This window comes from Rhipicephalus microplus, chromosome 3 (assembly GCF_043290135.1).
Source record: "Rhipicephalus microplus isolate Deutch F79 chromosome 3, USDA_Rmic, whole genome shotgun sequence".
Classification (NCBI taxonomy): domain Eukaryota; kingdom Metazoa; phylum Arthropoda; class Arachnida; order Ixodida; family Ixodidae; genus Rhipicephalus; species Rhipicephalus microplus.
In genome coordinates this window covers 106578271-106593511 of record NC_134702.1, presented here as the reverse complement: position 1 = coordinate 106593511, position 15241 = coordinate 106578271, and the positions used below count along the sequence as shown (strand labels likewise).

General features: G+C 43.1%; 1 protein-coding gene across 2 annotated transcripts; it reads left to right on the top strand.

Moving 5' to 3' along the window:
- The first annotated feature begins 339 nt into the window (after positions 1 to 339).
- Positions 340 to 14818, top strand: SpdS (Spermidine Synthase). 2 transcript variants are annotated; one of them, XM_037422817.2, is made up of 9 exons: positions 340 to 482; positions 2028 to 2160; positions 3172 to 3292; positions 5108 to 5200; positions 6782 to 6935; positions 8095 to 8178; positions 11238 to 11383; positions 11936 to 12058; positions 14606 to 14818. In XM_037422817.2, exons 1-9 carry the CDS (start codon positions 476 to 478, stop codon positions 14618 to 14620), a joined length of 876 nt encoding a protein of 291 aa, XP_037278714.2. In that variant the 5' UTR covers positions 340 to 475; the 3' UTR covers positions 14621 to 14818. The 2 variants fall into 2 exon arrangements, with proteins under 2 accessions (XP_037278714.2, XP_037278725.2); XM_037422828.2 differs by lacking the exon at positions 340 to 482 and adding an exon at positions 1116 to 1252.
- Positions 14819 to 15241: the final 423 nt, after the last annotated feature.

Sequence of the window (15241 nt, the reverse complement as noted above, 5' to 3'; positions counted from 1 at the left end):
TTCTTAACTGGAGCACTCAAGTGACGATAGCGCGAGATCTGCAGCTCCTAAACTAAAACTGTCATCAGTAGATCTTCAAGTGTATATATGACCTTCGTGTTATGGAGTCATCTGCATGGTGAGATTGCTATGTGACAAAGCGATATGGAATTAGTTTTTTGATAGCTGGCCACTCCATAGCAATACGGTTCTTTTGGTCACGCTTCCCTCCTTGGCGACAAAGGCGGCGCGGGGGCCTTATCTGATAAGGATCCCCTCGATCTGCACGGAGAGAAAGTTCGTATCAGCGGAGTGGATATGGCCATGACTGAGAGGCATCCGGTATAACCCAGCTGCTTCATGCTGTTCTAAGCATCCGGTATCTAATCGGCAACGCAACACTCTGGACACTCTCACTGTAGCGCACTCTCTCGAGTTGTTCTGTGTCAGTGGAGTAGGGCGCACGCCGGAGCAGCTCGTTCACCTCAGCCCAGCCATGGCCCGTGAGTATACGCGTGCAGTCTCTCTTGTTTTGCGTCTTTCGTTACATATAGAAGCCATAGACGCTCTTTAGTTCCCAGAAAACGCGAGATTACGGCCGATCACCACCTGTATTGAAGCACGGCGTGGTCCTAGAAATTCCCTCTCGATAATCGACCGTTTTTCACGCATTTAAAACCGCGATCGTTCGAGCCCACGCTACCTGTATTTAACGCATTTACGAGCCACTTGCAAAAACTGTCTTCCGTGCCACGAATGGAGAGGTACATTTTAATTAAATTCGGAAGTCGCTGTAGCGGAAAACTCCGTACCGACAGGGGTTGCGGACCGAACATACCACGGCCATTCTTGCATTTCGCCCCGTCGAAGTGCGGTCGCGGTGGGCTAGACATCGAGACCACATTGTCCACGTGCTTATGTGCACGCGGCTACTACGCGTGACTTATGGACGCGTGTGGGGCCACGAGTTTCGCCAGAGGTGTTCTCTGGTTTTGCCGCACGGCCTGGCCATAACGGCCAGGCGCTGGCATCTGCGGCTGCACGCATGGTGTTCTGTGCGCACGCGCGTGCATGCAGAAAAGCGGATGCGTCCGCCCGCGGCGTTGGCGTCGCGGGCATGCACGTGTTTCCGTTCGTCGCCGGTCGCGGTCTGTCTGGTTTCGCCGTTGCACCGGTGACACCGTCGTGCAGAACGTTCGTCGATTTACACCGATACAAACGGTTTCTTCGCAACCGGTCATCGCATCCTCGCGCCGCCCCCGACTTTAAGACGGTGAGTGGACTCTGGAACGAGGCCAATTTACGTTGCGGCTGAGTGCCGGTGCTTTCGCCAAGGGGTTGCAAATTTTTCTGCTTTTCGACGTACTAATTAACCTTCTTGAGGACGTCCTTCGGTCAATTGTACGTAGTTCGTACACGTTAGTATGTCATCCGTCTTCTATTCTTGGTCGACATTTGCTTGTTTGGGAGTCGCATTTATCTTGGCAATGCACGCCGGTCGACACAGCTGCGCCGGTGCGAAATTACTTTATGCAACACCTTTTATAACCAGCCGCGTCAACGGTGCGGCATATGTGTGCAAGAAATGATGATGGAGGAAAGCGCGAATTTGCTGACGTAACGACGACGATGGAGAAGGCGTGGCCGGCGCGCTCGAAAATATCTCTCGTTTTGTTACGGGAAGCATAGCGAATAAAAGCAGCAAAATAGAGACATACGTCATAAGCGCTATTTTCCACGACGAAGCCCTTACAACGAGCTCAAGTTCAGGCGTCATAAAGTTTATCTCGCTGATTTAGAGGCATTGACTCCTCAGGTCCGGCATGCGTTGATTATATCGCGCGGATTTCATGGCCACTGCATCCAAGTGCACAAGCTGTGCTTTCTTAGTTTATGTTGCTGTGCTTGCTTAGCTTATGTCGCCGCTCAAAGAACGTCTATTATTCAAACGTGAATAGAAAAAAAAGCACGTTTAAAACTTTGTTAATGTGCGAGTTTAAAAATTTAATACCGACTTGTTTAATTTTCTGTACATGTCATGCACCCAGGTATGAATGTTTTGAAGGAAGGGTGGTTCACCGAGATTGTGAACACCAACAACAATCCCGTTCTTTCGGTGGACGTCGAAAAAGTCCTTCACCAAGAACGTTCAAACTTCCAGGACATCCTTGTCTTTAAGAGGTAAGCATACTGTTTTATTTCAGTTGTGCTGTAGATTGAGACAATAGTGTGCGACATACATGCCATGACTGCTGCACAGGTTTTGTCACTGTGCACATAACCAGACTGGAGTTAAGGTGCATGCTTGTTGTCGTCTTTAGCCAGTGCTGTTGCACGGGCTGTTTAGAAGTAGGTCTCAGATTTAACACATACAGTAAATTGCATGTTAGACAACATACATACATAATTAAAGGCTTTATTTAGACATATCTCTAACCAAACGAATGGTCAGACCCTGTTCTTCTTTGTGCATTAAATTTGAAAGATATTTCTTCTAGGGCACGGAGGCAGCGACAATAATAAATTCTTTCAAGGAGCAATAAAGGGAGGCTAAAGTTTTGCGCAAGCAGCTGACCTCCTTGTGCCATCCCTGCCACTCAGTTAAGGACACCCACATTTGGCATTACTGGCTTATTTTTCTAACTGACAAAGAAATCGGGTTTACACAGTGCAGTCCTTGGACTGCAGGGGTGCCATGTTTTGGGCAAGTTGTGCAACGAAACTCGAAAACATATGCAGTGCGGGCAAACAAAAAAACGTAAGAAATACGACACCACAGTAGCACATATTAATGCCATTTCTCTCGCATATTTGTTTGCTGGTGCTGAATATTTTTTCTAGCCCAGGGATACCAGCAACACATGAAGGGTACTACCCAGGCCTTGATCACTGGAATTGTGCCATTAAGCATTAGATTGTGCGTGCAATTCCTTGGGCATCTTGACCACATGATGAAAACAGAAGTCAGACTGTGGAAATCTCCCTGTACCTTACTTGTTTAACATACATTAAGTGCCCAATATGATTGAACACCTTTTGGTATTGGAGCAGTGAACTGTATTTGCGAAGCGTATGCTTGTACTGAGATAGAGTACAATCTAGCGTGTGCTTCTCGCAAGTAAAATGCGTATCTGAAGGAATACTTCAAAGGCAGCAAAGTGTCGTGACAACTATATATGCCTGTCATTTTAGCAAGTCATTTGGGACTGTGTTGGCCCTGGACAATGCTATCCAGTGCACAGAACGAGACGAGTTCTCCTATCAGGAGATGATCACGTTCCTGCCCCTCAACTCCCATCCGGACCCCAAAGATGTGAGCCTCTGCACATTCTTTCTCTTTTTTTTTTTCTCATCTGAGTATTATTACATAATATTTTGATACTTTTGTGTAGGCAGGTGGTGTTTATGCTGTAAAATGTATCTGCTGTGTCACTGTATCTTACGAAAAAAAAAAAAATTATCTCTGCCTGTTTGTAGCACCAAGCTACAACGAAAGTTTTTCACCAACTGCAGAGCTTTTGGCAAAATCTGAACTATGCTCACTAACAGCTTTGCTTGGCAGTGATCTGAATGCAATGAAGTGAAAGTTTGCTAATGTACCACTAATGTGTGCGGTCCCAATATTGTGTCCATGTTTTCTCAATGGGAAATATGAACGAACTTTATTCTCTACCGGAAGCTCTTTAAGTAGGGATGTGGAACACACCAGTGAGATATCTTTATTTGTTTTACTTTATATGTTGTCACTATACACATTAGAAGTTGTGCATTTTTCATGAATCTCAAGCGGGATGTGGCATCTGCTTCTTTAAGTGAGTCTGTCTCCTACTGGCTCTTCAGAAACTTGATATGAAATTTATTCACAAATGCCCATCTAAATAAGCAAAATAAATGGTATGCAGCACTTATGCTGTGCAGTAATTGCTTTTTGCATTGGTGCAAAATGTGCACTAAACCTGACTTCATGCGCAGAATCTCTGCCTCTGTAGCTTTTCCTTCAGGGCAAAAAAAAAAAAAAATCCACTATACAAGCTTCCTTTGTGTCTTCGTGTAAAGAAGGGATGGACGTAGCTTTTTTTTTTCCTTTTTTCGTGAACCTTCTCTCATCATTATTGTTGACTACCGGGCAAGCCGGCATTGGGCACCTGCCTAAGCTCTATGCAAGGACCTTGGCACCCTTAAAGCCTCATTATTTCTTGCATGCTGTACTCTGAGAATGTTATAAAAGGATGAAGTGTTCCAATTTGATGGCTTCTGTTACTGTTTCCTTCACAACCCACTGCACAACTTCAGAAAATTAAATTCTACAAGTAAACTTCCACTTCTCAGATTCCTACAAAATTTTCTAGTTTATTTTCTTGCAAGCAGAAAATTTGCTAGCTATAAAGTCTCAAAGGAATAAATTAGAGAGCTGTTGTTTTTTGACCACTTTTTTTTTATATGAATTGCCTCGCAGAGCCAGGTTGTATTTTCCTTACCCAAATGTGCACAGCTGTTTGCAAAGTGAAATATATACCCTGTGATGGAGCTCTGCTTCAGCTGTCTTATTTCTGCATGTCTGAAGCTGAAAAAAAAAGAAAAAGCTGTAATCTGCAATGATTATATAGTGATATTTAAGTGTGACTACACCCTGCTTGGATTAGTAGTCTCTCCTACAGTGCTGTGATTCGTAGTGGCTTCTGATGACCCTTAACCACTGGATGTGTACAAAACCTTGCTAAAGGTGTGGGCTAGCTGGTCGTGTGCTATCATTCCAACAATGCTCCTGCCTAGACAAAGATAGACCACAAACACACTCTCTGAATTGTAACAAGGTTCACCATTGTACGACACTGTGCCTTAGTAAACAGCAGTGAACTTTGTGCTATAGTTTGGCATCCACATTTGTCTGCATCGTCAAAATCACAGACTGTAAAACCTGATTGTCTTCCCTAGGTGCACATTCTCGTGCGACGAAGTGGCCCATTAACTTCTGGCATAAAGTTGACCTTGCAAAACGAACAGTGATGGTTGTCATTGCAAAAAGTTAGGGGGTAGTGCTGGTGCCACACTCAAATGTGCTCTTCCAGTGGGTGAAAAGTGTTCACCACTGCTGGTCTTAGTGTAGCGATGGGATTGTATCATTCAGGTGCTGATCATCGGTGGTGGCGATGGCGGTGTTGCACGAGAAGTCGTCAAGCACCCCAGCGTAGTCTCAGTCACACAGTGCGAGATTGACGAGGTGAGTTGCATGTCTGCCAGTAAAAGGTGCGTTTCAAAGTCTGCCTCATGCATTGACTGAATAGAAAGGGGGGGGGGTGCTGGGACAAACCTTTGCCTCCCTCCCCCTCTGAAGGGGAACCCTGCACAATCTTATGAGTGCAGTGCTTTTGCCTTTTGCTGGAAGTATGTGCGAGTCCCTGCATGCATTTGTATGCATTAAAAGGCAGTGACAGGGTTTCTCGTGGAGCACTCACCCTGCCACCCAAGGGCTTCTTACTGAGAAAACTGATTCTGCGCACTTATTTTCTGGATCCCCTTAATACCATACATTACTCGTGTAAATACAGTGTCGTTTTTTTTTAGCAAGGATTGTGCGGTAGTGGGATGGGCAGGAGCATTTTAGTAGCATTTTTAAGTGTGTTTGAGACAGGGTTGTGTTAAGGTAATTGTTTCATGGACTAGTATGTGCTAGTAATGTTTTATGAAGTCCAAACAAAGTTCAAAAGCTAATAATCTTCACTTAACGAGCAATAGGGTACCCCTTCCCATCCTTTTCTTCGCTTTGCTCGGAGGATTTCAAGCTGGACGGTTGTGCCCTCGCGATCTCCGACTTCAGCGTAGCTCCCGCCGACTGGTTCGCCCTCCGCGGTCTCCTGATGCCGTGCAGCTCTCGCATTGTGGCACCCCGCCCTTGGACTGCTTCGACCGGATCCCCACTTTCCTATCTCCTTCTTTTTTCCTCTCGTTGGCTGGCGGCTTCTTCTCCGTCTATTTTCCTTCTATTCTTTTTATCCCTCCTTCCTTCTCCCTATATCTTTTATTCCCCATATCCCATTCCTCTGCTGACCTGTTGAGGTGTCCTCGTAAGGAGAGACAGTTACGGGTCGGCACCTTCCTTTTCTTTTCTTCTGATATAACCACTTATATAATATATATATCCTTTTCTTGATCATTTTTTTCGACTTGTTTATGTGCTGCGACAAGTTTGAAGATGCAGTCCCAACTTGTCCAGTCTTCAATGCACAACTATTTGTGACAAAGCTTGGTTGCATGTCATTCATTATATGTATAATACCATATTGAAAATGTGACCGAAACGGAAACGATGGGTATTGCTGAGACATTAATTAACTCTGATACCGAATGATAATGTTAATGAGCCCAACTATGTGCATTAATTTTTAAAAAATAATCACTTTGCTTCTCAGGGTGCTTTCAGTAAAGTTCTTCGTGCCATAATGAGTTTGCTTCAGCAAAGTAGAAAGGGACAAAAGTGTACTACATACTTAGATTGTATGAAGCCAAATATATATATAAAAAAAAAAGATTCTCCCTGAAGCAGAACCTGAATGCTACTAAGGGCAGGGGCTGTTTCTATGCCTTGCTTTGAAGTGCATGTGTGATTACCGTGGTCATAAAGTGATAGTAACAGGCTGTGAGAACCGAGACATTTCATTAGTTCATTAAAAAAATACAACTGTTATCCTTGACACTGATGTCCTGCTTCAAGTGCCTTATGTAATTATTTATGTGGTCAGTTCTTTTTTTTTCTTTCTCATGTTTTTTACTTTTGCATCACGGATGCGGCGCATGTGTGCAGAAAGTTGTGGAAGTCTCCAAGAAGTACCTTCCCTTTATGGCCGAGGGCTTCAACAGCCCGAAATTAGAGCTCAAGATTGGAGATGGTGTCCAGTTCATCAAAGAGACGACACGAAAGTTCGATGTCGTGATCACAGACTCCTCCGACCCTGTTGGTGAGATCTGACTGCCTTGTCCAAGCACGTAGTTCACATACTGTCATTCGTGTCAAATTCTTCACTTCAATTCCATGCAATTCAAATGTTTTAGCAATGTAGGCTAGTCATTGTCATGTTGGTGCGACATAATTAAACGTTTTAGCATATTCTGCTAGAACTATGGGAGCATACAAACAATGATAACAGAATGCTCACCTTAAAATAATGTTCATTTTGGAGACTTCTCACTTTTGCATCCTCAAAGCAGTGCGATGTGCTATATAAAACTTACCTAATACAGTGGAACTTAAGAAAAACTTGTGTGCTTCAAATTTATGTGCCAGAGTACTCCTTGTTGGTGGTGCTATTGGAGACTTGAAGAAGTGCGAAAATTCTCAGTCATATTGTTGCTTGGATAGTAAGTCTTCAAGGTGGAACTGAACTCTGCTTTACAATATGAAAGTGCTTATGTAATGAGCTGTGGGTTCATCTTAAATAATCTCGGGTTATCAGCATACAGGCTTTCATTATGGAATTATTTGTCACCTTTGACTTTTTTTTTAGATCTTTCAATCAATCAATTAAGGAACCAATTGGTGTAGGATGAAGACATGGCAGGAATCTGTTAACACCTTTGAAGGAGCTCTAAACAATGAAACCAGAAAGACCATACGAATACATGTCTTTTTCGTCCTGTTTTTCTTTTTTGGTTCTTCTTCCAGGCTTTCATTGTACCAGCAAACTCAAACTTCAACTATTGGGCGGCGTAAAATGACTAATCATTGCAAAATACCACTTAGTGTTCTTCATCATATGCTATATTGCCTTGTTTAATTCTGCATTACCTCTCTGCTGCTAACCTGAAGGTCTCAAGTTCGATCCAGGCTGTAGCGGTCGTATCTCAGTAAAGGCAAAATGTAATGGCCGAGGCCGGTGTACCGTGCAATGTCGGTGCTTGTTAAAGAGCACCGGAGCCCTCCACTACCATGTCTCTTACGATCGTATCATAGTGTCGGGTTGTGAAACCCCAGATATAATTATCAATTGTGCGTTGCCTGACAGCAAGCCTTTTCAGTGGAGTAGTGCAAGCGCGGTTAGTTTGAGAACATCACATGACCGCAGTGACACAGTTCCAGATGACAGACTTCTCATCATTTTTCGTGTTCATGTTCCCCAGGCCCAGCAGAAGCCTTGTTCCAGAAGCCATATTACGAGGGACTCAAGAGAGTCCTTAAGCCAGGTGGAATTCTTTGTTCTCAAGGTAAATGCCTTCTTGTGTCTGGATTTTAGGACGTGTAACCCTAGCAATTAGTATTATCTTATATTCATGTGTCTGACTGGCTCTGTGACTGCCGAAACGTGTCTGTGCTGACAGGTGTAATAAGTTCATCACTACGGTTAAATTGGCTTATCAGTTTGTTCTCTACACTACATACTAGACGTTTTCCGTAACTGTAAGGCTAGCTTTTCTGTGTTGCGGCATTTGAAGCTCGAACTTTACTTTCACTTGAAGCATGACAGGTGCTGCGACTAGTCGGGACAGTGTGCAGTGCAGAGACTTGTGAATCGTGAGAAAGGCCTGTCACTGTCCCGTGATTCTGTGTTCTCGAAATTCAGAAACTTAAAATTGAGCATTACTTCAACTGATGAAAATAGGAAGTTAATATTCCCTATGCCTTTCCTGTCTTCATTATCTGGTTGCTTTCACTAAAGTTGCGTGAAACAAAAAAAATGAGCCCTCAAAATTCTCTTTTTTCACTGCATCTAACCTTGTGACACATTGTCAAGCCATTTTTCTTGGTGTGAAATTCAGTACAAAATGAGATTTCATCATCAACGATCTCCTCAAAGAAAATATTACTTAACTCTCAACAAATTTACAGGTATTCTTACAGTGTGCGTCTACTAACAAGACAGATTCTCAAATACCGTAGTCTTAAGGAAATGTCTGAACAGCTTAGTTCTAGGAAAAAAAACAGAAATTGAGAATATGGTGAGGTTCTTGTTGTCTGGCAGGATGAAGGTTAGGTATTTTTTTTTTACAATCTTTTGCAAACAGCTAAGGCAAGTAATGGTCTCTCTTTTTTGTCTACTGGGAAAACACCCCAGCCACAGCTTGCATGCTCCAGCCCATGCTAGTACACAATTGTTTGTGTTGGTCATGAAGTTTAACACTGATCTCTTAGGGTTCAGAAATGAATTTTTTGCAAAAGTCAGGGCTACTTATTGTAGTAGTGTGGCATTTGCTCATGTTACTAGTGGAATTTCTGTGTTTTGGCATGTGGTTATGTTCTAGCCTGTCCCTTGTAAGAACCCACATGTGGGTCACGGTAATTTGAGTTCAGTGTGTTCTTGGCATCGCAAGGCTCCTCACAAGGCTGTATCTGCAATTCCCAATCTCCTAAATGTGCCTATGTGCATGAATGTGGTGAGAACAAAGTTATTGCTATGTAAAATGCAAGGAACTGGTGACAAGCTAAATTTATGAACTACAAAGGTACTCTGTACCCCACTGTTGGCTCTGAGAGTGTGCTGGGATATAAGTACCCTCATTGCACAAGGATACCCTAAGGTGAATCTGCGCCATTGCTCTCATTATGATCGAGCAAAATTAAATGCATATTCATCAGGCTTGTGCAAATAGTGAGTTTTAGGTTTGAAGCAAATATCGATTCTGGTGGAATAATTTTGAATAGCATTTGAATAGTATATGTAACATAAAATAAAATGGGCATACTTGCCGATGACCCAACTTACCTGCACAATATTTTTGAAAATTTAAACAAGGCCTGTGTAAATGCGATTCTTTTTTGGTTGAGAGGAGGTGGAAACAACTTAGAATAGTAGCAGGATTTCACTTTCGGTAGAATTCAGATGATAACCTGTAAAATATGTTGCATTTTAAAATTCACTACACTAGCATATGAGCCAGATAACGCGGTTTCAAACTTGAAAAATGACGAATGGATGTGAGGGTAATATGTTCATTTAACCTTGATTGATATGTGAGGTTTGATGTCCGAAAACCACTGTATGATTATGAGAGATGCTTTAGTGGAGGGCTCTTGAAATTTTGACCTCCTGAGGTTCTTTAACGTGCACCTAAATCTAAGCATACGGGCTTACAGCATTTTCGCCTCCATTGAAAATGCAGCCACCGTAGCCTAAATTCGATCCCCGTACCTGCGGGTCAGCAGTTGAGTACCTTCGCCACAAGACTACCACGGCGGGGCTGTTCATTTAACCTTAGACTGGGGCTTCGCGCCAGTGTGAATTTTTTTTTGTATAGGTGTTTTCACCCCTTAGTACTTCTTCAACGCAGTGAGACCACCTTTACAAGAATATACTACATTCAAATAGGTGCTTTCACAGCTTAGCATTTGAACATGGCAGAGAAACAACTTGTACAGAAGGGCTATTATAGACTGATTTGTTCATTTGCGATACTTAGAAATTTTCAGTAATTTAAATTAGAATCGAGGCAAATTCAAATACTGTAATATTCATTCGATTATCTGAAGCATTCGAATATTCGCACAAGCCTAATATACGTACATTGTCGAGAGAGGTGTGACAGGTGGCAAAACCAATCGTGGCTGTGAGAGAGCGGTTTCCAGTTCCTAACTATAGCTGTGAAATGAAAATATGCCAGTGTGTACCGACTGTGCTTACTCAAATGTAATGATAGTCATTTTTCATATTTTTGCTACTTGAAGGCAACCTTCGCGTTACAATTAACTACCAAAATTCAGGTTGTCTGGAAAAGCTGAATGATGCAAACAGCCTTTTATTTTTTTCTTTCTGGACAGAACGAAAAGTCGCCCCCGTGTTACAATCGTTGTCGCATTACAGTAGAGTAAATGCAATAGATTTAGGTGTTGCAAAATATCCGCCGTAGTGAGAACTGATCCGGGCCCACCCACTTAGGCGTGCCTAGTACTGTATACACTCGACTAAAGGCTGCGCTTGAGTAAGGGCCACTCTCCCCAACTTGGCAGTCCAAACTATGAGAAAAAAAAACAACAACAACAAAGAAAAAAAAAAAAACTTGCCAGCAAATGGCAGCGTCATCGCAGATTTTAAATGCGTGGTATGCGCTCTCTGCAGACATTATTGTAAAAAGTTTTAAGGTCACCATGATTTCATACCATGGATGGCCCTAAGGACGATTGGATGCATGAACGTACGGATGACCGGAGCAGCGGCAATGAGCAGAGCCGGAGTTTCTCGCTACGTTTCATTAGCATTAATCAGCATGGGAACTTTATGTGCTCTTTCATTCTGCTTTATTCTTGTTCTGCCTCTTCTTTCTCGAAACAGGTGAGTCCATGTGGTTTGACCTGAAGCTCATTGAAGAGATGATGGACATGTGTCGGACCCTGTTCCCCGTGGTCAACTATGCATCCATCTACACGCCCACCTACCCCAGCGGACAGATTGGCTTCCTGCTCTGCTCCACATCACCCGTGAGTTCTGTGGCCCCCTCTTTTGCGAAGATTTGGGACGAGCGGTCTGTACTAACACTGGCTGCTAAACCAAGTTCGGGTGCTTACTTGTTTGCTTGGCACTTGGAATGACATTCTAGTGTAAGAACAAGGCTTTGAAAAACTACGGGGCATGTGGACGTAAATTGCAGGCCTTGTAAATTTTGCTTTTTGTATGCCCCCAGTACAAATAAATATTGAAACCAGTCGAAGCAAACCGTGTTGTATGTTCCACTCCTGCACTTTTGACATTGGTGTAATTAATGTCAGAATTTTCAAAGTTTCAGTTTTAGAGCTAGACTGTGATATTCATTGAAACTAGGGGCTGAACGATGCCACGTTGCAATTTCTAAAGTGATTGTGCGAGAGAGGAATCGTCATGTTTTATTTTGTTTGTATCAATGGTGATACAGTTTTCTATAAGTTTCGTGCGAGTCTTGTCGTCTGGGTTGTAGCATGAGGTTGCTGCTGTCCTAAAAAAAAAAACAACTGTTGCTCTGTGATGAGGTGTGAAATTGATTCACTCCTGTGCAGGACACGGACTTCCACAATCCGGTGCACAAGTTCACCGAGGAGCAGCTTCGGAACATGAAGGTCCGGTACTACTCTCCCGAGGTGCACCAGGCAGCTCTGGCCCTGCCCCGATTTGTCAAACAGGTTGGTGCAGGTTGCCACACTCTGCTTCCCTCACCAGTTTTGGACACTGCAAACAAGTAGGCATGGCACATAGTTCCAGTGGTTGCGACTCATTTTCCACACAACAAGTGCTACTTGGAATGTCGCCGCCTGTTGTTCAATGTGGAGCACCTAGCACATTGGGGCCATTGTACTGTATTTACTTGGTTGTAATGCAACTGCAGTTGTAACATGTTTTCTTCGAGCGTCATTGAAGACACGAGACTTTATAGGAAGATATAAAATAGTTTACTTAAACAATTACTTGTATTCCTCATAGGCGAACAGTACATGAGTCTCCCTCGTTGACGTCTTCTTTTTTATGCCCCAACCAGACACATGCTTCTCTTTAAGGCGTAGTGATGTGCTAAACAAATGCTAGGGATGACATTGAGGGGGAAAAAAACAAACAAAATAATTCTGTGCATCGTTGCAATTTTAGAAAACATGAATTCCGGTATTCGATTTTCATGCAGGGGTTAGACTTAAGGTAGCAAAAATCTGGAAAATAATTTGCCCTACAATCGAGTAAGTACAGTGCGCTGCGGGTCTCATAGTACGCAAGGAGTTTGCAGTGGAGCAAGCTGCCTTGCAGATCGCCCAGTTTTCTGGCCGTTAGCATTCAGCATTTGCACAATGGATACAGTAAATGTTCCAGTATGTATTAAATGCTGTGTATATCTGTTGAATGGGCGATCTCCTTGAGTATGTCGTGGCTTCAAAAGCAGCAAGATTGAAACAAAAGAAATAAGCATGAAGGAAGGATGTAGCTAATTGGAAACAACTGGACATAATGTTTTCAAATGCAGCGGCTTAGTAAATGTACGAGCTTGGGCAACTAGCAAGCTTGGTAATTAGTTGCAGCTAATTACATATTCTATGCTAACAGAAAAAGTAGTTGCCAGCAAAACGTTATTGTTCCCGCTGTTGTATCAATTTCGTTTTTTTTTTTTTGTAAAGTTTGCTTGCCACAAGTTTGCAAGCACAGATGTGCATGAGACAGTGCGTCATGGACATTATGAATGCGATATTTGGTCATCAAGTTGTTCGCGGTATTGGTGGCAAAGAGCTCTGCCATTGCAGCATGCTGCGTGCATTTTGTAATAAGAGTGTTGGAATTTTTGACAGAATGGCTCAGGCCACGCCGCGGTGGTCTAGTGGCTAAGGTGCTCGGCTGCTGACCCACAGGTCGTGGGATCGAATCCCGGCTGCATTTCCGATGGAGGCGGAAATGTTGTAGGCCCGTGTGCTCAGATTTGGGTGCACGTTAAAGAACCCCAGGTGGTCGAAATTTCCAGGGCCCTCCACTACGGTGTCTCTCATAATCATATGGTGGTTTTGGGACGTTAAACCCCACATATCAATCAATCAATGAATCATGATCAATCAGAATGGCTCGGTGATCTCCTGCTACAAGTACATTGTGGTGTTCTTGTGATACTTTCAAAATATGTTCTCTAAGCTGTGTCGCACTGCTGGGTCATGGCTAGTGCTAATCGAGCAAATCTTGTGGGAGCTGTAAGATGCAAAGTGGGGCCGGTAGTAAATTTTTAGTGTTTGGAGCGATTTTTCATCCTTGTTGAAAGATTGCTGAAGAGGTTAGGGTGAATCTGCATGTCCACCGGAAGGTGGCGAGTGTCACAACCATAAGCGTTGCCCACATGGTGCCATGCGATACGTCACTCGTTGAGGTTTCCCATGCCACTGCAGCTTTTTCGCACCAAGAAATGGTAGAGGCCTTGCAACACTTTTCAGAGTGACCATTGAATGGCTTCGCTAGAGGAGTACGAATCGACCACCACGAAAATTTTTATGATCTGTCAAGCACAAGCGCATTTACCGACATTTGTCGCACGCTGTAAGTACTCTTTTCTCTCGTCGGGACGAGTGCTCTTGAAGCTAAGCAGGGAGGAATGGCATGGGTGAAAGAATTCACGTCATATACGCGTCATGAACCTGAGCACAGTTCCTTTTTTGTTTGTCTTTAACGTGCGACTAACCTTAGGCGAGATGAGGAGCATGCGTCTGGGCAAGTGGCGGCTTCCTGCAGCAAGCTATGCAGCCCCTGATGCTCAAGTCTGCAAATGGTTGCGAATTTTGGTGTATTTCAGTACAGGGCACCATGTGTAGCAAAAAGAGGGAGCGATTTGTGGTGGACTTTGAGAACTAGTTATAAATGCCGGCCACGTGCTGCGCTATAAAGTTTGACCTGCACATTATCAAAGGTCTCCACTGCTGATTGGCACCATTTCCCGTCCATGATGAAAAAGTGTTGTAGAATAAAGGACTCTGGAGCAGTGGCATCATGAACTAGTGCTCCCAATGTAGGGAAACTCTGAGACCTGAATAGACCATACGTTTGTATATTAGCACTGCTATGAAGACGGTATCAAAATGAACATCGAATCTAAACATTCATAACCTTTCCAACAAAGAACGCGCAGTTGATATCTCCACTGTGAAACGAGTGTACAAAGTAACACCTGCATCGGTGTGGCATCTACAAATCATTTGTTTATCTTTTTACAGACTCTGTACAAGTAAATTACCTTCCGGCATACCAATGGATGTGATGCATGCAGGATTGCCTTTCACCATGGTGTTGAAAGCCATGGCTTAAACTGTGGAGCTGCCGTTTTTGTACACCATATGCACTGCACGTCTTTGGAATTTTCAGACCAACACATACGTCCATGTTATATATTTGTTCAGCATTGAATAAAGATATTTTGTGTTCAGTAACAGGCGCCAGATACTCATCTACTAATGGGCAACCTGACCTGCAAAGTGCTGAAGTAAAACTAGGCTTGTGTCAATAGCAAATTTCAGGTTCGAGGAGAATTCTAGGTAAATAGTGATTTCATCGAATAATTTCAAATCGAGCTCGAATAATAAACGTAAAATATTAAAAGTGAAATGAGCATTTTTGCCATGACCTAATTAACCTGCACAGTATTTTTTAATTGAAACAAGGCATGTCCAATTCATTGTTTTTGTTCAAAGGAAGTGGAAGCAACTTTGAGCAGTAGCAGGACTTGACTTTTGCTATAATGCTAGTGATAATTAGTAAAATATGCTGCGTTTCAAAATTTACCATACTTTGTATAAGCCAGTAAATCAAGGCTTTAAAATTTAAAAAATGATGAATCGATGGGATGGCAATGC

What these genes read in the sequence shown, in the direction of transcription:
- SpdS (XM_037422817.2), top strand. An exon ending in AGACTCCTCCGACCCTGTTG is followed by an intron (nt 6,936 to 8,094) that starts GTGAGATCTGAC and finishes CATGTTCCCCAG; the next exon opens with GCCCAGCAGAAGCCTTGTTC. An exon ending in TGGAATTCTTTGTTCTCAAG is followed by an intron (nt 8,179 to 11,237) that starts GTAAATGCCTTC and finishes TTCTCGAAACAG; the next exon opens with GTGAGTCCATGTGGTTTGAC.